Genomic DNA, 13,266 nt, shown 5'->3' with positions numbered 1-13,266 from the left:
ATTTACGTTTTTTAATGATTTATTAGTAATACTGGGAAATGTTGCTTTTCACATGCGTCGTATTTTATCGGCGTAGAGACTGATATCGTATCGATATTGTGCTTTACGCGGAAAGTGACGCGATAAATTACTGTTTTGGAAAATTTGCCGAGTTACGAGTCCTGTTGGAAAATATACTGTTACAGATGTATGTGTGTTTGGTAAATACTTTAAAACGGAAATAGAATGTTTATTAATTAATTCAGATTTATCCGGGGAATCCTTTTTCTTTCGTGATACAATTTCTGGGTAACGTGTGAAATAGTTTTTTTACGTACGAGTGAGAGAAAAGGGTTTCGTGTACTTACTAAGAATTTTTCAACGAGTCGCGCCAGTTTAAAATTCATTCTTGCCAACCACAAAACTGTTCACACTAACGATACCCAATTACATTTACACGGTGTAAATGTATAATGTGTGTATCCTTTTTTTCGAGTTATCTTATACTGATAATGAAAACATATCGCTGCGGAAACCTATATTTAAAAAATATATATAAGTTCATGCATTTTTACAAATTCGTGGGAAAGTTTGTATTTACATTTTTTTTTTTAATATTAGTGTCGCAACTGTTAATATTTGAAGTTTCGAATCTACAGTTATAAAAATATATATTATCATTTACTGAAACACGCACAAGGGAATTAAAGTAGAAAATTTGTCAGCAACCCAATGTAATAATAAATATGAAGAACACATTATTTTAAATTGTTTAAATGCTAATGACTTCAATGAAATGATAAATATGATTTCTTCGTACTTGTACGAATCATCAAGTTCCGTATCTATAATCGTAGAACACAAATGGCGTACGCATGCGCGTATGCTTCCGGATAGTCGTATTCATGTTGCCACGTATTATTTACTGAATAGTATCTAAAGAGATAAAGAGATAGATACATCTTGTTAGTTGGTATATAAATAGTTAGAAATAATCTGTATAAATGCATATTTATTATTTTATGCATATCATATTGTTTTAAGTACTCATCTGAATGGTAATATATCATTAAGAAGATCGTGATATAATTTTTTTTTGGTTATCTTAGAAGAAATCGCTATCATCTTAAGTCAATACACTTAAGATAATCAATTTGATAAAGGTTTAATAAATAGCTCTTCTGTTCTGCAACCTGTTAGTTTACAACAAACTCTACATTGGGTTAGGAAGTGAAGGTTCGTATAAATTATAAAAGTTGTAGTGTTTGTTTCACCTAACTTTTAAAAAACCTTATATACCATGACTAAAGACCACGAAAAATTAAAAGATGTAAGTGAACATTTTACTGAAGAAAAACTAGAAGAAGTCTTAAAATCTGTCTACAAAGGACAAAAAGCAAATGTTTTAGATTGGTATTTTGACGAAGCAAGTAGTAAAGGTGACAATTATTTATCAACTGTTAATAAGATTAAAATAGTTGCTAATGTTGATGGTAAAGAAGTGGAACTCAAGTTGGTAGTCAAATCTTTACCAAACAATATAGGTAGAAGAAACACATACAGAAGCGTAGATTTTTTTTATAATGAAATTATTTTTTACACAAAGGTAACTATTTTATTACTTCTTTTTAGTTGTATCACAATTTTTTATAATTTGATTGATATCCTTTAAAGATTGCTACAAAATTTGAAGAATTTCTCAATAATAAAGGACAAAATGGACTATTATGTATACCACGTCACTTAGCTTCTGCTCTTGATGGTAAAGCCGATTATATAGCCCTAGAAGATGTTTCTCCTCTAGGGTATAAATCAATATCTAGACAGAGTTGTTTAAATGAAGTTGAATATGCAATGCTTTTGAAAACTATAGCAAGATTTCATGCAATTTCTTTTGCATACAAAGACCAAAAAAAAGAAGAATTTAATGATCTTGTGAAAAACTTGAATGAAACATATATGAGTGATGAGCATTGGGATTGGTACAAAAGGTTTCATGTAAGATAAACAATGCTAATGTATTTTAATCATGTATAATATTATTTATAATGAACAAGATTTAGATTTTAAAATTGAGTTATTTTTTAATTTGCTGTATAGAAAAGGCTAATAAATATTGCAAAAAATGCTCTGGAAATGGAATATCCTAACAGTGAAGCAGAGAAACGTTTTAAGTCATATGAATTTGGTGCTCTATATAAAAAAGCTGCTGAATTTTGCACTCGTAAATATGAACCAACATCTGTAGTGAGCCATGGTGATTGCTGGGCTCCAAACTTTTTGTCTCAAGACAATAACATTTTGATGCTTGATTTTCAATTAACAAGATGTGCCAGTCCAGTCTTAGATATATCAATGTGTTTTTATGGTTGTACAGACAAAAACCTTTGGGATGAACACTTTGATAAGTTATTAACAGTTTATTATGATGAACTTTCCAGTACTATTAAATTGTTGGGATCAGTTCCTGAAAATCTGTATTCGTGGGATACATTTATGAATGAAGTAAAGTATAATTTCATGCCATCTAATATTATTGTAATATTTTTAAGGATAAAAAATTATATAAATGAAACTATTACAGGTAAAGGAACAGTTTATGTTTGGTGCAGTATTTGCACTGGAAATGGTACCATTCAGTCTATTAGATGAATCTGAGTCATTTGATCTGGATATTATAAAAGATGAATCTGGAGTGAATATTGATGATGTATGGACACTATCAAATATGAAAGACAAATCTGGCAGACTCAGACTTGCTAATGTCTTTGTTCATGCAGTTGAAAAAGGATTCCTATAACTTTAAAATATTAAGTGCTCATAATTTAAACATATAATGTATAATGTCAAATTATTTGAAATACTTTTATAATGGATTAATTCTAATTACTCTGCCAATAATTTTATATTGGATATAAAAGTATTTAGACAGTTGCATTTTATAAATAATGTTTATTAAATGTGTAGCATTAAATAAAATAGAGACAATCTGTATTTGTATAATTTCAATTATAACAACATAGTTTAATTAAAATATAATTTGTATAAGAGTTATAGACACCCATTATTTATTCATTTATAAACAACGGTTGTGTCAAGTTTTCTTGTATCACTTACTTATGTTAAGGAATTAGAGACATTTCATAAAAACATCTCATTTTTGTCTGACAAGTACACCTATTGCTGGAAAGCATAATTCGTAAAGATAAGTGCATTGTTTAATGCATACTTTATAATAGAATTTTTCATATGCAAGCAAGCAATTTTATGTGAAAAAATATAAGAAATGTTTGTATGCCCAAATTTTTATGGTGTACAATTTTCATTTTTGTGTAACACCATATTTGTGAAAGAATTTGGTATTTAAACAAAGAATTTATATAGTAATATAATCAACATACATAATGTTGATTATTTTTATAAACTCTGATGTCGAATGTTGTTAGAGAGAATATTACTGGCATCAAAGACAGTAGTATCCTCGTCATCTTCCTCATCCAATGGTAATGGTCTCATTTCAACATCTTGTCTGTTTGCGAGGATACCATACTTTCTGACCATTTGCGCACGTGTTTTATTTAACCTGTTAAATGATTTCCTTTTCTATATTATTGTAAACAATTATAACATTATTTATAATTGAAAAGCTTAAAGTAACTATCATTGTACATTCATTTACTATAAGAAGATGTTAATAAAATAAGGGAAGTTGAAAATTTGAATAAGTTGTAAATACCTAAGATTACGGAACATGATATAGGCCATGATAAGAACACTTAGGCCAATAAACACATAAATACCACGCTTCAAAGCTCCAGTATTTAAAGTAGTCGGATGTCCTATACCTTCATGCTGTTAACAAAATGTATTATTAGTGATTAGTAAAGCAATTGTAAATAACATAATTATGCATAATCTCCAGATTTAGTGAAATACCAAAATTATCAAACAGGATTACAATAGCATAAAAATGTTATTTTGCAAAATTAAACAGTACTAACTACAGATACTAACCTCTTTTCGTGGTTCTGTGGTATTAGTAGTCTTATTATCTACCGACGACTTTAAGGTTATATTATTTAACGTTTTATTATTTTCAGGATTTGTCATCGTGTCGTCAAGTGATACTACATTTTGGTGCTCTTTTTGTTGTCCATTTGACGGAGTGTGCGTGTTAACATTGTTGGAGGTTTCATTAACACTTTTTCCTATTAACCTCTGTTCAGGTGCATTCCTGTTTATCCTAAAATTTCCATCGCATACTGTGCTTTGTGTAGCCAAAAAGATCAACAGAAATACAAAAAATTTCATCATCTGGATCTTCAAGCGCGTCATTGTCCTGTGACATTTGTGAAACAAAATTCTAAGGAAAATAGCGCTGCACTATACGTTGATATTTTATCACAGGTTCCATGTTGACCCGGCTTATGTCACTAGTACATATTTCAAATCGTTTTGACTTCAACAGCTGTTTCGCGGTATGCTCACTGGTACTGAACATACACACGGTCGAAATGATTTTTGCATGTTGGTTAAATATAGATCACAGAACATCAACAATGTGCATTTATATATACATATACATATATATGCGTTTAAATTTATTTCGTGCTCCACTTGAAAGATACGCCTCGGTTTTTTAGCGTCTGTGATTACAATGAATGAGTATATTAAAATATTAAAAATTAATCCAACTTTCGTATTATCAGTTATACATATATATGCATACATAAATTAATGTACACTATATCTATGTTCAATTTTATAACAATTAATTTAATTAGACAGATATTAATGTGGAAATAGAGATTTCTTATTTAAAAAAAAATAACACTTTCATTGCAATGATTGCAATATTTATAAGTAGTAATATGTGATAGCTGGTACATATTGAAATTAGAGCAATAAATATCTTTTATAAACAATATTGCTACTACTGCGAGAACTATTAATTCATCTTGAGTTCATGACAAAGTAACGAAAACCCGTCCGCTTTGGTTGTGCATATCTATATATTGTCATTATACTTTATATTTTCTTATTAAGTAAATGATGTTTTATTATTATGTACGCATAAAATTTGTACATCTTTTGCGCCGTTAAATGTGTATTCCGCTATGGCGTAGATTTGTGTATATTGTCGAAGCATTCCGTGGTATACACAGAAAACCGACATGCGTAGGCATTTAACCAATAGGAGAGAAGAATTTGACGCGTACCATGCGTATAAGCGTATACGAACAACAGTTGGAGTGGTTGGACGTTACGAGTTGGACGCAATACACGGTTGAGACTCTTATTTTGATTCGCGGAGGAGGCTCACCTCGAAGAAAACGGGTGGCAGAGTTTCGAAGGATTTGCGGGGAAAGTTCAGGATATAGGTCACGAGACATTGGTAAAAAACCATGATACGTGTTATAAATGGGGGTGTTGTATATTTGGACGAGATAACAAATTCGGAGAGTGATGCGACAGAGAAGGCAACGTCAAGAAAGTGCGAGGGGCAGCTGTCTTCGACGAAGGCAAACAGCTGTTCGTCCTATAAAGGTGCAAATCGTACGACAGAAATGGCGCAAGAGGACAATAATCCGTGCTGGAATAACCTGCCCAGTGTCATCCTGCAGGAAATATTCTCGTATCTGCCACACAATAGCCGGTTGAGAGCCTCTCAGGTATTTGTAATATTTTTTTTTTGTCTCCGTCAAGGCCGTTTAAATTCTGACCTAACACAGTGGGTAATCAAACTGCCATATCCAGTCCTGCTCTCTATTTTTTGATGTTTTGTATGTTATACATACCAACCACTCGTCGCGTTCGTTACTTTTTTTTTTTTTTGCTCGTGGCACCGTGTATTTGTTCTTTGTTTACCTCTTGGACGTCTATTTTAATCAATGTCATATTTAACGCGATTTTCAACGTATCAGAGTGAACGGGATAAAAATAATTCGTTAAAACGTAATTTGCGCAGGTTTGTAAAAATTGGAGGTATGCTTTGTTTCACCCTAGTTTCTGGAAAAAAATCACATTTGCCCTTGGACAGGAAGACAGAATTGTGTGGGCTAGGTACGTAAGATTATTATTTGTGCAATGTCATGGTTCTTGAAACATTGTATACCTTTCTTATATTTTCTTCTTTTTTTTCTTTTCTCTATTTATTATAGATTTCTATCGGAAAGCTTTGGACTTAGCGTGCACGAAGCTACAATTCGTTGTGAGACATCAAATCATTCTGTTGATGAAATTGTAACTATCTTAAAGAAATTAAGCTGCAACAGACAGCTTCGAAAATTGTTCTTGGAATCTAGTAGTAGCTGTTTCGAATATGAAGATGACGAATACATTGATGGATGTTTTTCACCATTGATAAAGCCTATTATAAAAATTATTGAAACAGCTAATCGCTTAGAAGCTCTGAGTTTAGGATGTGTAGAAGATTTATCATGCAGCGCTAGCGTATTTCTAAAACCACTTCATATGAATCACGCCAAGCATTTGACAACTTTAAGCCTGGCATCTGTTAGAGATGATCCTGAGTACCACTATCGGGATTTTGGATTTGAGAATGAAATTTTGTTTTACTCATTCATCAGATTGTCTATTTTGACATTGGATTATGAGTTTGTAAATGATAGTTTGCTGAAAGCATTAAATAATGGAGTTATGGAAAGGCTTGTAATTCATTTACATGGTTGGAATGACAATTATGCAGGAACAAGTGATAATGCCTGGCAAACTTTTGTTCAAAGAAAGTGTGTAGGAGTACAATTTCTTTATTGCAATTTCATAAAAGGATATTAAAAGAATAATGTTACAAATTTTTTTCAGTCCAAAATGTGAGCTACGATTGAATCTTATACACTCCTATGTTGGCATTGAAATGTTGCATTCAGAAATACTTTGTCGTTCTATGCCTCTTACACATTTGAAAGCTCTATTTTGTGAAAGTGTCAACACCAGAGCATTACTTGTGCTATCCGGTTGGTATCATCACTGTTTAAAATCTTTGATATGGATTGATTCTATGGATCCTAAAAAAATAATACCAGAAACATGTGACCCAAGTGAGCCTGATGGGTAAATTAAGTTATTTCACTATATTGCTATTTTCTGTTTATATTCTTAATAAGTACATTTATTATTTTACTACAGCCCTGATCCATTAGTACTCATTGCATGGAAGTGTACAGAACTTGTGGAACTTGTATTCATTGGCCACAAATATTACCAGGAAAATTTGTTAGCTATTGCACGTCTACGAGGAAGTTCCCTTAAGTCATTAGTGTTTGCACAAAGAGACATTGCATCCTACAATGAGTCTTGGCACAAGGCTGAAAGCATCACACATGTAAGCTTTTATATTTAATACTGAGATTTATAAAAGCATTATTAAAGTGAAAATATCCATATTCTTTATAATATAGTGATATTATATTATATTTAATTAATATTAATTATTTTGTGCATATAGGAAATACAAGAAATAATAGGTCATCGTTGGGAACAGTTAAGTGATGCTGACTTGCCTTCAGTTGTTAAGAATCCATTTACAGGTGATAGCAGAGATGTGATCATGCCGTTGGTCCTCAGAGACCAAAAATAATTGTGAGCATGAGTTAAGAAAAAATGACTCCCCAGTAACAATCATCGATATCTCCACCTATTTCTGGGCGAGCTACAATCTCAGAAGTAAAGTTATAATGTTACATCCTTTATTTTTCTATAAGATTTGTTTTTTCAATGGGAACTATGGATGAAACATCAAACAGTGAACCTGTATAGATTCATAAAACAAAATGAATAACTAAATGGTTATATCGTCTGGAAAGGATCACACAGTTCTAATGTGTAAATAATGAGGGTAAAAAACGCACACAAGTTCTCCTGCTTTATAAAGATTTTATCAGTTTATTTATGAATATAATAAGCCATAGTTATCTATGTCTTTCTTGTGTCCATAAGGGGTAGCTAAATTAAGTATGATACACCCCACGAATGAAGTGATCTTCCCATTTATCAGAATGGAGAACAAAATGATGTATGATGATTTTTTTTCATGAAAATCCTTTTGTAATGGAGTGTATTGCTAACAGTGGTGGTCTCAAAGTGGTCAAGAGCAGCAGTATACTTGTTAATGATCGTTCCTGTCACCAATGAATACTAGAAGAAAGAACATATATATATTATATAAAAGTATAACAGTATTCTTGGTAGATACTACGAGTCAAGCATTACAAGACGATCAAGGTCTTCCTATACAGACCTTCTGTGTGACGTTCACCTGTTAATATCACAGGAGAAGTGAATACATGTAAGAAGCGAAGAGAATGCATACCGCAATGAGAGATTATCATCGTTTACGAAGGAAATGAGGAATGGAAACTACAAAACGAGAAAAGAAAAGAAATGGTAACGGGCCGATTTCATGATGTTCCAATGGAAAGCGTAACGAAATTCCACATGTATGTAAGTAGAAACTTGTTTAACAGATATTTTTCCAAGTCTATGGGAATTTAGATCAAGCGAGCGCCAAGAGCATGCAGTGTGAGAATGAATAACTAAAAAAAATAAAAAAGAATGGTGAAGACTTCGAGAGAAAGAACTAGGTATCGAGTTGCGCGAATGTTATACGAACGATGCACTCAATGAGAAGTCATTAACAGCGATCCGAGGTTATTTTTAATACCAAAACCAATCGGACGCTCTTGTACAAATATAAAAATGAATGTGTGCCGAGAAGAGTGCGGTCGATTTGGTGGTACGAATGTAAACAGTTTCGGACAATAGAGAATTCGTATCTTGCGTTAGAGAAGGGAGGAGGATCGAGCGTGATGCACTGAGAATTATGTAACCTCCATGAGTACCGTCTCTTCACCGTGCTCTTAGCGACCGCTGAGAACGAACACAAAAGTATAGTTATCTATTAAAGAAAAAAAAAAAAGAGTCAGAGGAATTAGCTGCTAATCGTGTATGTGTATATGTATGTATATCTGTATTATCTGTCGAACTTTAAACGTTAAATATTCGGGTGCCACGCGCATCCATTTCTGTCGTGCGATTAATAATGACGATTTTCGAACGTTTAAAAAAAGGAAAATACGATCCACAAAGAAACACAAAGAAAAATACCAAAACAACAACAAAAACACAATCGTATACAGTTTATTATTCTGAAAGATTATTTACTTTTTTTCGAGCCCTTGTATAATTGTTATAATTACATCGTCGTATATCGTACTTGTAGTCACACGTATACCATTGTTTTTTTATATGTGGTTCTGTACATACATCCATGCGTTTAATGTGAAAGAATGAAAGAAAGAGAGAGAGAGAGAGCGAGCGAGAGAGAGAGAAAGAATGCGAGTGAGTGAGTGAGTGAAAGACAGAGAGAGAGAAAGACGGAGCGAAAGCGCGAGTAGAAGGAAGAAGGAAAAAGAACACTATGAAATGGGGAAAAATATTGGACATGCGCAAGAATTGCGATGTTGCGCTCGAGTTTAACGATGGCAGGAGGGAGGAAAGGAAAGAGATATAGAAATAGAGGTAAAAAAAATGATGATGATGATGATGCTGAAAGAGCGAAGTAATATATAGCCATTTAATTTGAACGAGAATGATAAAAAGCAGATGTTAATAGAAGGTTCGATTTGAGAGCTAGGCACAAATACGAGGATAACTATTTCTTTTTAAACCATTTATGCTGTTATACAAGATGAACGGGCCTTAATATGTACCTGAGTCGCGGTAAGAGTAACTTTATCGAGAACGAGAGAGAGAGAGAGAAAGAAAGATAAGGAGAGAAAGAGCGAGAGAGCGAGAGAGAGAGAGAGAGAAAACGAAAAATCTGACACGCGACAGCCACCATTAACAAGATAATCGTAGACACCTTAATAAACATTTTTTCGGCGATTCGCTAGAAACACCTGCCGGTTTCTCGCCAAAAAATGACTGACGAGTTAAGGTATTGTCGGCGCCCTTTCATTTCGTATATTCCGTGCACGCGTATTAATTGATTTCTTCAGGGTCAGGGAAATTATTATCTAACGTCGGAATAACGTGTAGAGATACCGTCGATCTATTGTTCCTTGTTATTGCGAACGTTTTTCGCGGTGAAAACGAGAAGAAGGAAACAAACAATACCACCGTTGTTGTTGTTGTTGTTCGTTGACCATATTGACGTTGCGTGGACGGGCCAGATTTTATTTACTAAGAATCTTTTTTATTATTATTATTATTATTATTATTGCTATTATTATTATTAATATTATTATTTTTTCTTCGTGCGTGTTTTTTTTTTGTTTGTTTATTTTTTATTGAACGGAGTCCCGCATAAGCGGTTCACTCGCGGGCACGGTGCCCGGCGTGTGAATCTATACAGAGAGAACGAGGGATGAGAGAGAGAGAGAGAGAGCACGAGACGTGTAGAGTAAAAGAGAACAGCGTGAAAGATCATATACATGACGTTGCGAAACGATATCGTATGTGAGCGAGCGAGAGAAAGAGCGCGCGAGATAAATAGATAGAACGGAATATTAAAGAGAACGAGGAATGAAAAGAACGATATGCGATCGGGATATAAATATAGATACCCGCAGCGGGTAATAGAAACAGAACGGAACGAGTTCTGAAAAGATGTTAAGAGGAAACAGAAATGATGAAAAAAGAAAACACGAAGAAGCAGAAGAAGATGAAGAAGAAGAAGAGTGAATGAATGAATCGTTAACTGTTAAAATCAGGTGATACGTAGTACCATCTCTGCGAATCCTCTGTACAAAGTCGTAGAAGAAATGAGTGAAGATTTAAGCAAAAAAAATAAATAAAAAAAGATATGGCAGGTCGTGCAGCCGCCGCCTTAACCGTACGGGGCACAAGCCAAACACTACCTACACGTATAATTAAATATCGAATTAAACCGCGACGACAAACAAAGCATAAGACTGAACCTGCCGAGAAAGGTATAACTACACCAGGTTATGCGGGGCCGCTGCACGTTTTTTCCGAAACCTGTCCCGACAGCCATATTCATAAAGCACAGGACGATCCCGACTAAACGGAAAGCATTGATTTACCGTGTTCGCGACGATTCGCGGAAAATGTCTCTTCGATACATCCGAATCCGTTGATCGCTCGCGTCGACGTGACGCGATTGCAATTAATTCAAAACGGGGAAAAAAAGAGGAACAGAGAAGAAACGGGCAAACCGAAAAAAAGAATACACACGACAAAAGAATATCGCTTGTTTCGTCGGTCAGCCCTCCCGCACCCCCGATCCCCGTGACGAAACGGTGTACACACCCCCAACTGTTCCACCGTTCCGTGTCTCATCAGCTTTCCGTGTTAGCTCGCGGCCCTCGTCGATTCGCCACCCCCAAGAAGTTTGAGAGCCACGCGAACACCAATTTATGAATATGCGCGTCGTCTAATTAAAGCAAGCAAGCAAGCAAGCAAGCAAACAAACAAACAAGCGAAAAAGAACAAAAAAAGGGAGGTAGGAAGTAAGGACGAGTGAAGTAACGAAGGAAGGGATGGTGCACACACCAGCTAGCGTTTTCTAGATCAGAATCACGCCCCCGTTTCACGAAGAGAACGAGAGAGAGAGAGATAGAGACAGAGAGGGAAGAGAAAATGGGAAAAAAGATAACTAAATAAATGCTCGCTCGACGGCGGTTCTCGTAGCCGATTTAATAACTAACCTCGTAAGCCAGCCTGCCAAGAATCAAAATACTGTATAATATCAAACGAACGCTAGCCAGTACAGAATGCTAAGATCTATTTTTTAAGAAGCGAATGTATATTTTTGTACTAAGGCAGGCCTTAGTTGCGGAGTCGTGAATTGTAATCCTTTGCGCGCGTGCGCCACGCCGAGGACGAGAAAGATCCGTGCTGTGAAGATCCGTGATATTATCGCGTCGGTTTCGGCGAGAGAAAACGAGAGGGAGAGAGGGAGAGAGAGAGAGAGAGAGAGAATGAAAGACAGAGAAAGTGAGAGAAAGAGATGTATGTATATATGTATATATGTATGTATATATATATGTACGTATATATATATATATCGGAAAATATCTGCGAGACGAGAGCGGGAAGCGTTAAAGCGCATCGCGGAGAGAATAATACCGGGAAACGCGCGGGTGAGAGACAACAGGGAGAAAATCATTAATTTAATAGTGCGTCCCTGCTTCGAATGTATATCGGGATGGGCTGTATTGGGTACAACCGGGCGACGATAAATCGAGAACAAAACATCTGTGATAACAATAAAAAAAAAAAAAAGAAAAACGTAAAATCTAAAGAAACTCGCGAAATCTTAGAATGGGTGCTCGACGACGAAGGGTGGGGCCGATAGAGGGAGAAATGGGAGCAAGCGTGCGTTTCGCTGCGAAACGAGAAACGAGAAACGCTGGGAAAGAAGAGAAACATACCCGTTGAGACTAAAGGGTTGGGGACGATGGGGGTTAAAGTTTCCAGCAGCGAGGAGACGGGAATCCTGCGTGTAGTACGCGTTACACGGTAAACGATAAATGCGAGACGCGCGTGTAATGAATTCCTACGAAGCTAAATGAAAACGGAGAATAATAATAAAACGTTTAGAGGCGCTTTTAGAAGATCAATCGTGCGAGAATGTTCGTCATGCGTGTCGACTAATCGACGACGAGATAATGGAGACTGTCTTTCGACGAGATAGCCCGGTCTAACTATCGTAGTGGGTAACCCGTCTTGACGTCCTTTCTTCTCGTGGCAACCGTTCGCTCGTGATCGCGGGGACGATTACTCGAATACCGAGATTCACCCGTGAAAAGTCGTTCGAGCACGATTTATCCAGGTCCGTTCCCGTGTCCGCGCGGAAACGATCGTCGGGATACCGGCGGGTACGCGTTGCTTAAGCGAATTTCTGACATTCCACTCGAGACCACGCGAAACGGTGGTCGCCGTCACGTCGACGCGTTGTAATCCCCCTCCCAAGTACCTTGACGAAGCAGCTTTCATCGGTCCTCGAGCTAGTAAAAATCGGTCCGACCGCGAAGGATCACGCGCGAATTACGAGGGCGAAAGGATCCGACGATACATTTATCCGAGAGCGTATCCCGTGTTCCGTTCGATCGACTCCGACAAAATGGCGGCCGGCGGAACGGACCCACGCGAGCCAAGGACGAGTCAGGACCCGGTACGCCACGAGTAGTATTTATAAGTTCCTAAAGAAACGAGGAAAGGAAGAAGGATATTTTACACGGTTTTAAGTGCGAGATAGAACGAAGAGCCGACGTTACGGATAAGCGGAACCACTACGCGAGG

The 13,266-nt window shown here is 35.9% G+C and overlaps 3 protein-coding genes across 4 annotated transcripts; 2 read left to right on the top strand and 1 right to left on the bottom strand.

The window, feature by feature from the left end:
* Positions 1–866: 866 nt before the first annotated feature.
* Positions 867–2,973, top strand: LOC116425095 (uncharacterized). The gene is made up of 4 exons (XM_031972311.2): positions 867–1,585; positions 1,654–1,977; positions 2,080–2,484; positions 2,564–2,973. The coding sequence occupies exons 1-4, from the start codon at positions 1,280–1,282 to the stop codon at positions 2,777–2,779; spliced, it is 1,251 nt and encodes a 416-aa protein (XP_031828171.1). The 5' UTR covers positions 867–1,279; the 3' UTR covers positions 2,780–2,973.
* Positions 2,912–4,603, bottom strand: LOC116425098 (uncharacterized). 2 transcript variants are annotated; one of them, XM_076369439.1, is made up of 4 exons: positions 3,994–4,603; positions 3,716–3,831; positions 3,381–3,562; positions 2,912–3,162 (listed from the first exon to the last, which is right to left on the bottom strand). In XM_076369439.1, the coding sequence occupies exons 1-3, from the start codon at positions 4,312–4,314 to the stop codon at positions 3,397–3,399; spliced, it is 603 nt and encodes a 200-aa protein (XP_076225554.1). In that variant the 5' UTR covers positions 4,315–4,603; the 3' UTR covers positions 2,912–3,162; positions 3,381–3,396. The 2 variants fall into 2 exon arrangements, with proteins under 2 accessions (XP_076225554.1, XP_031828173.1); XM_031972313.2 differs by having other exon boundaries at positions 2,912–3,562; positions 3,994–4,602.
* A 573-nt stretch (positions 4,604–5,176) lies between these two features.
* Positions 5,177–12,259, top strand: LOC116425099 (F-box only protein 33). The gene is made up of 6 exons (XM_076369437.1): positions 5,177–5,651; positions 5,948–6,042; positions 6,141–6,728; positions 6,805–7,053; positions 7,129–7,324; positions 7,448–12,259. Exons 1-6 carry the CDS (start codon positions 5,385–5,387, stop codon positions 7,577–7,579), a joined length of 1,527 nt encoding a protein of 508 aa, XP_076225552.1. The 5' UTR covers positions 5,177–5,384; the 3' UTR covers positions 7,580–12,259.
* The last annotated feature ends 1,007 nt before the right edge of the window (positions 12,260–13,266 follow it).

Source organism: Nomia melanderi, chromosome 7 (genome assembly GCF_051020985.1).
Source record: "Nomia melanderi isolate GNS246 chromosome 7, iyNomMela1, whole genome shotgun sequence".
Classification (NCBI taxonomy): domain Eukaryota; kingdom Metazoa; phylum Arthropoda; class Insecta; order Hymenoptera; family Halictidae; genus Nomia; species Nomia melanderi.
The sequence above is the reverse complement of the archived record's forward strand: the minus strand, read 5'-3'. Positions and strand labels throughout refer to the sequence as shown.

Bases quoted from the DNA above. Each gene is read 5' to 3' on its own strand.
- LOC116425099 (XM_076369437.1), top strand. From the start codon at position 5,385: ATGATACGTGTTATAAATGGGGGTGTTGTATATTTGGACGAGATAACA. The intron at 6,729-6,804 runs GTGTGTAGGAGT...AATTTTTTTCAG, and splicing joins CAAACTTTTGTTCAAAGAAA to TCCAAAATGTGAGCTACGAT. The intron at 7,054-7,128 runs GTAAATTAAGTT...ATTTTACTACAG, and splicing joins GACCCAAGTGAGCCTGATGG to CCCTGATCCATTAGTACTCA.
- LOC116425098 (XM_076369439.1), bottom strand. From the start codon at position 4,314: ATGACGCGCTTGAAGATCCAGATGATGAAATTTTTTGTATTTCTGTTG. The intron at 3,832-3,993 runs GTTAGTATCTGT...TTTTGTTAACAG, and splicing joins CCACAGAACCACGAAAAGAG to CATGAAGGTATAGGACATCC. The intron at 3,563-3,715 runs GTATTTACAACT...ATCATTTAACAG, and splicing joins ATCATGTTCCGTAATCTTAG to GTTAAATAAAACACGTGCGC.
- LOC116425095 (XM_031972311.2), top strand. From the start codon at position 1,280: ATGACTAAAGACCACGAAAAATTAAAAGATGTAAGTGAACATTTTACT. The intron at 1,586-1,653 runs GTAACTATTTTA...TATCCTTTAAAG, and splicing joins AAATTATTTTTTACACAAAG to ATTGCTACAAAATTTGAAGA. The intron at 1,978-2,079 runs GTAAGATAAACA...TTTGCTGTATAG, and splicing joins ATTGGTACAAAAGGTTTCAT to AAAAGGCTAATAAATATTGC.